The sequence below is a fragment of the Lissotriton helveticus genome, unplaced genomic scaffold, assembly GCF_964261635.1.
Source record: "Lissotriton helveticus unplaced genomic scaffold, aLisHel1.1 SCAFFOLD_463, whole genome shotgun sequence".
Lineage (NCBI taxonomy): Eukaryota > Metazoa > Chordata > Amphibia > Caudata > Salamandridae > Lissotriton > Lissotriton helveticus.
In genome coordinates this window covers 1-12,724 of record NW_027612061.1, presented here as the reverse complement: position 1 = coordinate 12,724, position 12,724 = coordinate 1, and the positions used below count along the sequence as shown (strand labels likewise).

General features: G+C 46.3%; 1 protein-coding gene across 1 annotated transcript in view; it reads left to right on the top strand.

The window, feature by feature from the left end:
- The window catches only part of LOC144807626 (E3 ubiquitin-protein ligase TRIM39-like), a 272,702-nt gene extending 269,861 nt beyond the window's left edge, over nt 1-2,841 (top strand). The window contains exon 6 of the mRNA XM_078673250.1: nt 2,278-2,841. Coding sequence (XP_078529376.1) covers nt 2,278-2,759 — 482 coding nt within the window. The 3' untranslated portion in view covers nt 2,760-2,841. The remainder of the gene's footprint in view (nt 1-2,277) is intronic.
- Nucleotides 2,842-12,724: the final 9,883 nt, after the last annotated feature.

Genomic DNA, 12,724 nt, shown 5'->3' with positions numbered 1-12,724 from the left:
GCAGTGTAGTATGCCTCGTGTTGTAGTGTGATGTAGTATGTCTCATGTGTGGTAGTGTGATGTAGTGTAGTATGCCTCGTGTGGTAGTCTGGTGTAGCATGCTTCATGTGTAGTAGTGTGATGTAGTGTAGCTTGCTTCATGTGTAGTAGTGTGATGTAGTGTAACATGCTTCATGTGTAGTAGTGTGATGTAGTGTAGCATGCTTCGTTGGTGGTAGTGTGATGCAGTGTAGTATTCCTCGTGTTGTAGTGTGATGTAGTATGTCTCATGTGTGGTAGTGTGTAGTAGTGTAGTGTGCCTCGTGTTGTAGTGTGTTGTAGTATGTCTCATGTGTGGTAGTGTGATGCAGTGTAGTATTCCTCGTGTTGTAGTGTGTTGTAGTATGTCTCATGTGTGGTAGTGTGATGCAGTGTAGTATTCCTCGTGTTGTAGTGTTTTGTAGTATGTCTCATGTGTGGTAGTTTGATGTAGTGTAACATGCTTCATGTGTAGTAGTGTGGTGTAGTGTAGCATGCTTCGTTTGTGGTAGTGTGATGTAGTGTAGTATGCCTCGTGTTGTAGTGTGATGTAGTATGTCTCATGTGTGGTAGTGTGATGCAGTGTAGTATTCCTTGTGTTGTAGTGTGTTGTAGTATGTCTCATGTGTGGTAGTGTGATGCAGTGTAGTATTCCTCGTGTTGTAGTGTGTTGTAGTATGTCTCATGTGTGGTAGTTTGATGTAGTGTAGTATGCCTCGTGTTGTAGTGTGGTGTAGCATGTCTCATGTGTAGTAGTGTGATGCAGTGTAGTATGCCTCGTGTTGTAGTGTGATGTAGTATGTCTCATGTGTGGTAGTGTGATGTAGTGTAGTATGCCTCGTGTGGTAGTCTGGTGTAGCATGCTTCATGTGTAGTAGTGTGATGTAGTGTAGCTTGCTTCATGTGTAGTAGTGTGATGTAGTGTAACATGCTTCATGTGTAGTAGTGTGGTGTAGTGTAGCATGCTTCGTTTGTGGTAGTGTGATGTAGTGTAGTATGCCTCGTGTTGTAGTGTGATGTAGTATGTCTCATGTGTGGTAGTGTGATGCAGTGTAGTATTCCTCGTGTTGTAGTGTGTTGTAGTATGTCTCATGTGTGGTAGTGTGATGCAGTGTAGTATTCCTCGTGTTGTAGTGTGTTGTAGCATGTCTCATGTGTGGTAGTGTGATGCAGTGTAGTATGCCTCGTGTTGTAGTGTGATGTAGTATGTCTCATGTGTGGTAGTGTGATGTAGTGTAGTATGCCTCGTGTGGTAGTCTGGTGTAGCATGCTTAATGTGTAGTAGTGTGATGTAGTGTAGCTTGCTTCATGTGTAGTAGTGTGATGTAGTGTAACATGCTTCATGTGTAGTAGTGTGATGTAGTGTAGCATGCTTCGTTGGTGGTAGTGTGATGCAGTGTAGTATTCCTCGTGTTGTAGTGTGATGTAGTATGTCTCATGTGTGGTAGTGTGTAGTAGTGTAGTGTGCCTCGTGTTGTAGTGTGTTGTAGTATGTCTCATGTGTGGTAGTGTGATGCAGTGTAGTATTCCTCGTGTTGTAGTGTGTTGTAGTATGTCTCATGTGTGGTAGTGTGATGCAGTGTAGTATTCCTCGTGTTGTAGTGTGTTGTAGTATGTCTCATGTGTGGTAGTGTGATGTAGTGTAACATGCTTCATGTGTAGTAGTGTGGTGTAGTGTAGCATGCTTCGTTTGTGGTAGTGTGATGTAGTGTAGTATGCCTCGTGTTGTAGTGTGATGTAGTATGTCTCATGTGTGGTAGTGTGATGCAGTGTAGTATTCCTCGTGTTGTAGTGTGTTGTAGTATGTCTCATGTGTGGTAGTGTGATGCAGTGTAGTATTCCTCGTGTTGCAGTGTGTTGTAGTATGTCTCATGTGTGGTAGTGTGATGTAGTGTAACATGCTTCATGTGTAGTAGTGTGGTGTAGTGTAGCATGCTTCGTTTGTGGTAGTGTGATGCAGTGTAGTATTCCTCGTGTTGTAGTGTGTTGTAGTATGTCTCATGTGTGGTAGTGTGTAGTAGTGTAGTATGCCTCGTGTTGTAGTGTGATGTAGTATGTCTCATGTGTGGTAGTGTGATGTAGTGTAATATGCCTTTTGTGGTAGTGTGATGTAGCATGTCTCATGTGTGGTAGTCTAGTGCCGCGCTCTCTAGCGCCGCGTGCTCCTACCAGGTGTGGTGTAAATTAATCAAACAGAAGCAGTAATTACAGCCTTTCTTTGTGTCATTAAATCTCTAATTGTGAATCTCTTCTCTGCAGTGATGGTGACTCTGGATCCTGACACGGCTTCTCCTCTGCTCCTCCTGTCTGAGGGGGGGAGACGTGTGAGAGACACCCCCAAGAGATTCACTCACTCCCTCTGTGTGCTGGGGAGCGAGGGGTTCACCTCCGGCAGACATTACTGGGAGGTGCAGCTGCTGCAGGAGGGGGTGCTGTGGCGTGGGGGTCGCAGCAGAGTCTGTGAACAGGAAGGGGGGGCCCCATGGTCACCTGAGGGGGGAGTCTGGGCTGTGGGGGGGTCGGGGGTTCAGTACTGGGCTCTCACCTCCCCTGTGACCCCTCTGTCCCCTCGTGAGAAGCCCCTGAAGCTGGGGGTGTATCTGGACTACGAGGGGGGGCGGCTGTCCCTGTACAATGCTGACTCCATGGAGCTTCTCTTCTCCTTCCCGCAGGCCCCCTTCACACAGAGGCTCTTCCCGTACTTCTGTCTCTATGGAGGAGCGGAGCTGAGGCTGGTGTGAGAGCTGCAGGGAGCTTCAGACCCTCATCCTTCCCTCCCACCCTCCCTACAGGAGAGGAGCGGAGCTGAGGCTGGAGTGAGCTGCAGGGAGCTTCAGACCCTCATCCTTCCCTCCCCCCCCTACAAAGGAGGAGTGGAGCTGAGGCTGGTGTGAGCCCCCCCCCTCCCCCTCAACTGTCATCCACGGTTCAAACACCAACATTCCAAGAACCTTCTTCAATGACCCTCTCACCTGTTTCCATGGCAACCAGAAGCCTCAGTGAAACTATGTATCTCTTTTCCTTGTAGATTTTATAAACAAGGGCAGACAATGTTTCCCGTGTGAATCATGCACCAAACTGCAGAATTAAACAATTATCCAATAGGTCTCGCCTTTGGGTCCTTATAAGTCTTTTGCCAGAGCAATGTTTCTAAGGTATGTTGTAGAGCAGTGTGGCTGCTGTGCTCCGTACTGCAAACCTGGTGTCTATCAGGCATCTTAACTTCCTTCTCTTTCCTGAAAGAACATTAAATGTCAAAGTTACCTTTACATTTTTATTGTCACCTGAAAACCTCTGAACACGCAAGGACATGTTCTTTGCAGCAGGCACCTTAATCCTCTGCGCTACTTTAGCATCAGTAGTAGCAGCCACTAGAAAAAGCTTCCATCTCCGTCCTGCAGGAACCTCACTCGCCAAAGTTACCTTTACATTTTTATTGTTGCCTAAAAACTTACAGACACACCAGGACATGTTCTTTGCAGCAGGCACCTTAATCCTATGAGAAACTTTAGCGTCACTAGAAACAGCCACTGGATAAAACTCAGATCTATCTCCTGCAGGAATTTACCCGCCAAAGTTACCTTTACATTTTTATTGTCGCCTAAAAACTTACAAACACACCAGGACATGTTCTTTGCAGCCGGCACCTTAATCCTCTGAGAAACTTTAGCAGGAGTGGAAACAGCCACTAGATAAAACTTCTGATCTCTCCCATCGAAACATTAATTGTCAAGGTTACCTTTACATTTTTATTGTCGCCTGAAAACCTCTCAATGCACAAGGATATGTTCTTTGCAGTAGGTATCTCAACCCTCTGCGCTACTTCAGCATGAGTGGAAACAGTCCCTGGAAAAACGCCGATCTATCTCCTGCGGGAACATTAACCGCAAAAGTTACCTTTACATTTTTATTGTTGCCTAAAAACTCACAAACACACACGGACATTTTCTTTGCAGCAGGCACCTTAATCCTCTGCGCTACTCCCATCTCTCTCCAACAGGAACGTTAACCGCCAAAGTTACCTTTACATTTGTATTGTTGCCTAAAAACTTAGACACACAAGGACATGTTCTTTGCAGCAGGTATCTTAATCCTCTGCGCTACTTTAGCCTCACTGACAACAGTCACTAAATTAAACTTCCATCTCTCGCCAGCAGTTACATTAATCGCCTAAGTTCCCTATACATTTTTATTGTCGCCTGAAAACCTCTCAATGCACAAGGAAATATTCTTTACAGCAGGTATCTTAATCCTCTGCAAAACTTTAGCTTGAGTGGAAACAGCCCCTGGATAAAACTCTGATCAGTCGCCTGCAGGAGCATTAACCGCCAAAGTTTCTTTTACATTTTTATTGTTGCCTAGAAACTTACAGACACACAAGGACATGTTCTTTGCAGCAGGCACCTTAATCCTCTGCGCTACTTTAACATGAGTGGAAATAGCCACTAGATAAAACTCCCATCTCTTTCCCGCAGATACATTATTTGCCAACCAGTGGCGTCACTATGGGGTTGGTGTCACCCGGTTGCGGGTAACTCATGGTGTCACCCCTCACGACTTACAGCATGGACCACCTCTGTCGGAAATGTACGGCGCTAGGTACTGTCTTACTCCCTCTAGCTCCCTCTCTCTGTCTAGCTCCCTCTCTCTGTCTTACTCCCTCTAGCTCCCGCTCTCTCTCTTACTCCCTCTAGCTCCCTCTCTCTCTCTTACTCCCTCTAGCTCCCTCTCTCTCTGTCTTGCTCCCTTTAGCTCCCTCTCTCTGTCTTACTCCCTCTAGCTTCCTCTCTCTCTCTCTTACTCCCTCTAGCTCCCTCTCTCTGTCTAGCTCCCTCTCTCTCTGTCTTGCTCCCTCTAGCTCCCTCTGTCTCCCTCTCTCTGTCTTACTCCCTCTAGCTCCCTCTCTCTCTGTCTTACTCTCTCTAGCTCCATCTCTGTGTAGCGCCCTCTAGCTCCCTCTCTCTCTCTTACTCCCTCTAGCTCCCCCTCCCTCTGTCTTGCTCCCTCTCTCTCTATCTTAATCCCTCTAGCTCTCTCTCTCTGTCTAGCTCCCTCTCTCCCTGTCTTACTCCCTCTAGCTCCCTCTCTCTCTGCCTTACTCCCTCTAGCTCCCTCTCTCTCTGTCTTACTCCCTCTAGCTCCCTCTCTCTGTCTTGCTCCCTCTAGCTCCCTCTCTTACTCCTTCTAACTCCCTCTCTCTCTGTCTTACTCCCTCTTGCTCCCTCTCTCTCTGTTTTACTCCCTCTAGCTCCCTCTCTCTGTCTTACTCTCTCTAGCTCCCACTCTCTCTCTTACTCCCTCTAGCTCCCGCTCTCTCTCTTACTCCCTCTAGCTCCATCTCTCTGTGTAGCTCCCTCTAGCTCCCTCTCTCTCTCTTACTCCCTCTAGCTCCCTCTCCCTCTGTCTTGCTCCCTCTCTCTTTATCTTAATGCCTCTAGCTCCCTCTCTCTGTCTAGCTCCCTCTCTCTCTGTCTTGCTCCCGCTAGCTCCCTCTGTCTCCCTCTCTCTGTCTTACTCCCTCTAGCTCCCTCTCTCTCTGTCTTACTCCCTATAGCTCCCTCTCTCTCTGTCTTACTCCCTCTAGCTCCCTCTCTCTTACTCCCTCTAGCTCCCTCTCTGTCTTGCTCCCTCTATCTCCCTCTCTCTCTGTCTTACTCCCACTAGCTCCCTCTAGCTCCCTCTCCGGCTTGGTCCCTCTAGCTCCCTCTCTCTGGCTTGCTCCCTCTAGCTCCCTCTCTCTCTCTCTTACTCCCTCTCTCTCTGTCTTGCTCGCTCTAGCTCCCTGTAGCTCCCTCTCTCTCTATCTTACTCCCTCTAGCTCCCTCTCTCTGTCTAGCTCCCTCTCTCGCTGTCTTACTCTCTCTAGCTCCCTCTCTCTCTGTCTTACTCCCTCTAGCTCCCTCTCTCTGTCTAGCTCCCTCTAGCTCCCTTTCTCTTGCTCCCTCTAGCTCCCTCTGTCTCCCTCTCTCTCGGTCTTACTCCCTCTAGCTCCCTCTCTCTTGCTCCCTCTAGCTCCTTCTGTCTCCCTCTCTCTCTGTCTTACTCCCTTTATCTTCCTCTCTCTCTGTCGTACTCCCTCGAGCTCCTCTCTCTGTCTTCCTCCCTCTAGCTCCCTCTCTCTCTCTTATTCCCTCTAGCTCCCTCTCTCTCTGTCTTACTCCCTTTAGCTCCCTCTCTCTCTAGCTTACTCCCTCTAGCTCGCTCTCTCTGTCTAGCTCCCTCTCTCTCTGTCTTGGTCCCTCTAGCTCCCTCTGACTCCCTCTCTCTCTGTCTTACTCCCTCTAGCTCCCTCTCTCTGTCTCGCTCCCTCTAGCTCCCTCTCTCTCTGTCTTACTCCCTCTAGCTCCATCTCTCTGTCTAGCTCCCTCTCTGTCTTACTCCCTCTAGCTCCCTCTGTCTCTGTCTAGCTCCCTCTCTCTCTCTGTCTTACTCCCTCTAGCTCCCTCTGTCTCCCTCTCTCTCTGTCTTACTCCCTCTAGCTCCCTCTCTCTCTGTCTTACTCCCTCTAGCGCCCTCTCTCTCTGTCTTGCTCCCTCTAGCTCCCTCTCTCTTATTCCCTCTAGCTCCCTTTCTCTCTGTCTTGCTCCCTCTCTCTCTGTCTTGCTCCCTCTCTATCGTACTCCCCCTAGCTCCCTCTCTCCGTCTAGCTCCCTCTCTCTCTCTCTGTCTTACTTCCTCTAGCTACCTCTGTCTCCCCTCTCTCTGTCTTACTCCCTCTAGCTCCCTCTCTCTCTGTCTTTCTCCCTCTAGCTCCCTCTCTCTCTGTCTTTCTCACTCTAGCTCCCTCTCTCTCTGTCTTACTCCCTCTAGCTCCCTCTCTCTCTCGTCTTCTTACTCCCTCTAGCTCGCTCTCTCTCTCGTCTTCTTACTCCCTCTAGCTCCCTCTCTCCCGCACATTATACCCGGGGGGGGGGGGGGGCAGGACCCCCCCCCCTTTACACTCTCTGCCGCTTTCATATGGTTTCTCTTTTAAAGCTTTTCAAAATGCAAAAAGAAATCTGTGTACAAGGCACCAGCGAGTTTGTAGACGTGAGAATTTTACGATATGAAACAGCTAAAGTAAAAGCTAATTTCCAATTCCAAGCGGTTAATACCCCCCCTCCCTGGCCCCCCCTCTTTAGCACCGTGTCTTTTTCCATATAAATGGCGGGGGCCCCTCATTACTACACTTTTCAAACTTTAACTAATGAGAACATTTTAATTCGAATAGGTGAGAAAATATCTCTGTTCGCTTTTGTTTTTTAAAGCGGATCGAGTCTCTCCGAGGCCTTCGGGTGCGGTGCAGGGGTGCCATGTACAGAGGCCTGCTGGGGGGAGGGGGGGGCGCAACCAGATGGTGTCACCCCCATGTGAGGGTGTCACCCGGTGCGGTCCGCACCCCCGCACCCCCCTAGTGACGCCACTGTTGCCAACGTTACCTTTACGTGGGACTTTAATGCTGTTAGATGTCGGTTTGGACAGGTCGCACCCACCCCTGCACGGTACTAATAGTAGTAAACAGGCGGATGCTCTAAGAAGTTGGGCAATGGGATGGAATATTGGTGATTCCTGGAGAATGAAGCATCCAGACAGTTTGGAATACTCCTCCTACTCCCACCCCCACGGCCTACATACACGCATTGACAGGATATTTTGCTCTATGAGGCTGATGCCCAATGTGACAGACACAACGTACCTCGGGAAGACCCTTTCAGATCACAATCCACTGGAAGGTACCCTCACATGGGGGCGGATACCCACACCAATACCTACATGGAGATTGCAGCCGTCGTTATTGGAAGATTCTGTCTTTCAGGTACTCGAAACAAGGCGATTACTAACTATTTTACAGAAAATGCCAACACTGCCAGCACAAGACCGATGGAATGGGATGCTTTTAAGACAGTTATTAGGGAAGTTGCAATCAGCACAAGAGTAGGGGAGCCCTCAGCATTGTTAGATAAACTCACAGCACTAGAAAACAGGTTAGGTACTCTCGAAAGGGAGGCATTGACAAATGACACTAGTAAGGAGGAATTACAAGAAGCACACATACAACATGCTGAATTATTAGAAGACCTTAGAGTATTGACTACCAGCTGTATACACAAAAGCAGCACGCGGAAGCAGATAGGGCGGGAGTGTTACTAGCGAGAATTATCAGCAATACACTGACGGCTTCTCCTAATATAGGGGTAACTAACTCAGAGGGGGTTATTGTAAATACACAACTGGGCATTAATGAAGCATTTAAATTATACTACGAGACACTCTATATGACACCGCCACTCCTTTCCGAAAGGGACTTTGACACATTCTTTGAGGACCTCCAGCTTCTGCAATGGTTGGCAGGGCATAAGGAAGAACTAGATAAGCCTATTACGGAAGCGGGAATTAAAGCAGCAATCAAAGCGCTTCCTAGGCATAAAGCTCCGGGGTCGGATGGGCTGCCCGTAGAATTATATGTTACATATATGACAATATTAGCCCTGCACCTTCAAAAACGATATCAGGCATTGTTAGAAACTGGCAGGTTACCAGGCACAACACTTCAGGCTTTAGTGTTATCCCTATTGAAACCTGGCAGAAATAGCAGACATGTCGGGGTACAGACCTTTATCACTGTTAAACACAGACTACAAGATTCTCAGTAAGCTACTGGCTATTAGGATACAACAATGTATACCACAATTAATACATGCAGACCAACGTGGATTTGTGCCCGGCAGAAGTACAGCCCTAAATATTCATAGACTCCACCAACTAATGACAAAAGCATCTTCCCACATGAATACTCAAGGTTGTATATCACTAGACTTGCAGCAGGCGTTCAACTCTTTGCATTGGGGCTATATGTTCCGTGCTCTACTGAGCAATACATAAAATGGTTGGCTTTATTATATACTAACCCAACTGCGCGAGCCCGCACGGGGCCTTATATATCACCACAATATGTAGTGGCACAAGGTACGCGGCAAGGTTGCCCATTATCTCCTTTAATATTTGTCCTGGCCTTAGAACCTCTGTGGGCCAAACTTCGTCTACTTGCACCACAACACGGCACACGTATGGGGAACGAGACCCACATTGTTTGGGCTTACGCCGATGACATTAGATTGTATCTCGAGGACCTTAGCAAAGACCACACGCCTCTCCTGGATATATTTCAGAAGTTTCAATTGCTGTCTGGGCTCTCTATCAATGATACCAAATCCTACGCATATTCCTTTCTGGGTCAAAGGTTATATGACTCGCTGTATTTTGGTCCATGGAACTTTCAAACACCACAAACAACATTTAAATATTTAGGAATACATATCTACAGACAGACGGCAAATATGATAGATGGCAACATAACTAGAGTGATTAATACACTTCGATCACAAATTAGGTTTTGGACATCTTTACCTTTGTCAGACGCTGGGAGGATAACAATCACCAAAATGGTGATGCTCCCTAGATTACTTTATTATTTTACGAACCTGCCTATAATAGTTCCTACACACATATTTAAAACACTTGACACCTTACTGGTGGAGTTAATTTGGGGCACTGGAAGGCGCAGGATAGGATTATCCAAGCTACAGTTATACAATAGAAGCGGAGGAATGGGAGTGCCTATCTTTAAAATATACTGCTACGCCAGACAATTACACTGGATGGCCTAGTGGCTGGTGGGCCAGAATTTACAAAAACTCGGTATGTCCCAAAGAGAATGGAATGGGAGTAAGTTACATACACTTCTTCTGCCAAATGCAAGGGTGCCACCAAACACACCTCCGTTACTAAAAGTGGCTTTGCAATACTGGAGAAAGGCACTGTGTTATACTAAACAACAAATACCGTATGCTCCAAACCTACCACTGATAGGCATACCCTTGCCACTAGAGATAGTGTATAAACGACGAGTTTCGGTCTGGTCGGAATCAGGGGTGAATACAGTAGGAATGCTGTTTGCAGACGGTACGCTGTCAGACCACTCTACCTTTGTGAGAGAACAGGAAGTGCCAAGCGTACTTTTCTTGATGCATGCACATATACTGAGATTTATTCGTAGTACCTGCGCGCCGGATGGCCAAGCACCTACGACACACGAGCTGGTGCACATGCTATACTTGATGGGGAATGGGAGTTGTTTAACAAAATGTTTAGCTCATGGGATTAAATCGCGCACAGCAACATCACTACAGACTCTTAGGGAAAGATGGAATGCGAATGTAGGCAGGGTATTAACAGACAAGGATTGGTCAACCATTACGGAATATCCTAGAAAGGTGTCGCGTAACCCGAAGTTTAAATGTATTCAAATAATGATACTACACCGCGCATATTTATCCCCCATAGATTCAGTGTGATGTTTGCGGATGTGGCTGATCTATGCCCTCGCTGTCAGGAACCAAATGCTGATATGGTCCACATGATATGGTCATGCCTAAAATATCGCATTACTGGTATACAATACATACCATAGTAGCTACGATAGCACCGGGGAAACGAATAAATACACTAGACTCCTGCTCGCTAGAAGTGGGTCTTAAAAGAAAAAGTGGGAGCCCTACAACTCGCTTTCTTACTCTGATGCTGTTACTGGCTAAAAGAACAATAACAATGCGCTGGAAAACGAAGAAAGCGCCAACGGTTTCAGATTGGTATAACGAAGCCCTTAGATGGGTAGAGCTGAAGGTAAAGATATACAAAGTGAGGAACGTGGGGGATTACGTAAGAAACCTATTTCACTTGAATGGAATGTACTAATGGAGGAGTTTAAAAGGACAGAAATTAATGCATTCACATAGGACAAATGTTTAATTGTAAATATACATATAATTAGTGTGTGCAGTCAGGGCGGAAGGATGTTGATACTGAAACACAAGTATTATGCTAAGGTTGCACCTCACAGGGGACTGGACATATAATGGTGCCTCTTGCTCTTAAGAGGCATATAAGCGAGGCCGAGCTGGGGGGGGGGATTACATTATATGTTACTTTGGTTTATTAGACTAGAACATGGACAGGATTGTATGCCCTAATACAAGATTGTGTTGAGAGTCATATATATATATATGTAGTGGCAATATGAGTGTAATAGAGATATATGTATGCAGTAAGAACACCAAGTGAGATGTTATAATATTGTGATGCTTAATTAAACTGCTGTTCAAGGTAACTCATTGACAGGATATAAAGTTATACAATAGAAATGTCTAATGTACAATCTAATCACTTGCTGTTTGAAACATGCACAAAATCTTAATAAACTATGTTTAAAAAAAAAGGTTACCTTTACATTTTAATTGTTGCGTGAAAATCTCTGGACACACAAGGACATATTTCTTTGCAGCAGGCATCTTAATCCTCTGCGAAACTTTAGGTTGAGTGGAAACAACCACTGGATAAAACTCTGATCCGTCTCCTGCAGGAACATTAATTTCCAAAGTTAACTTTACATTTGTATTGTTGCCTCAAAATCTCAGGACACACAAGAACATGTTCTTTGCAGCAGGCATTTTCATCCTTTGCGCTACTTTAACACGAGTTGAAACAGGCACGAGATAAAACTTCCTATCACTCTTTCGCAGAAACATTAATTACCAAGGTTACCTTTACATTTTTATTGTCGCCTGAAAACCTCTAGACATATAAGGACATGTTCTTTGCAGCAGGGCTCTAAATCCTCCGCGTCACTTTAACATGAGCCGGAACAGCCACTAGATAAAATCTACTGTCTCGCTCCAGCAGGAACTTTAATCGCCAAAGTTCCCTTTACATTTTTATTGTCACCTGAAAGCCTCTGAACACACAAGGACATATTCTTTGCAGCAGGCACCTTAATCCTCTGCGCTCCTTTAGCATGAGTGAAAACAGCCACTAGAAAAAACTTCCGCTCTCTCTCACAGAAACATTAATTGCTTTGGTTACCATTAAATTGTAGTTTTTGCCTGAAAACCACTCGATGTACAAGGGCATGTTCTTTGCAGCAGGCATCTGAATCCTCTGTGATCCTTTAGCATCAGTGGAAACAGCCACTAGATAAAGCTTCCATTTCTGTCCTGCAGGAAGATTAATCGCCAAATTTACCTTTACATTTTTATTGTTGCCTGACAACCTCTGAACACACAAGGACATGTTCTTTGCAGCAGGCATCTTAGGGCCATATGTATCAAGGCGAATTGTGATCGCAAACACTGAAATTCACAGATCTTTAGCGTTTGCGATCGGATTATTCAAAGTGTCATGTGGCGCACACACATGCCCTTAGGGCATGCATGTGTGCCACATGAGCACCCATGCTCATTTCAGGGGTGCAGCAGGGCGTCCTTTTGACACACTGGCACACTTGAAATAGCATTCTCAATTTGCGATTCAATAATTGGGAATCACAAATTGAGAATGTCTTCCTATTCATTCCTATGAGCCTCTAGGCCCATAGGAATGAATGGGGAGGTATTCTTTAATTGCGAATCACAATTTGCAATTTGCAATTAAGGAATATGTAAGATTCGCAAACTTTACTACAAATCCAGAGCTATGCCAACACCTGTTGGAGTCTGAGTTCTCTGATCCTAGGAAGCTTGCACGGGAGGCAGACCTTGTGGTGGATTCCAGAGGGTCTGGAGAGGCATGGGGGAGTGACCCTAAGAGGAATGGTGCAGGTGTCTTCCAACCCAGAGTGGTGGAAGTGGCTCAGAGTAGCCCAGCTAGGTCCCCTTATAGTGAGGAGGTTGTA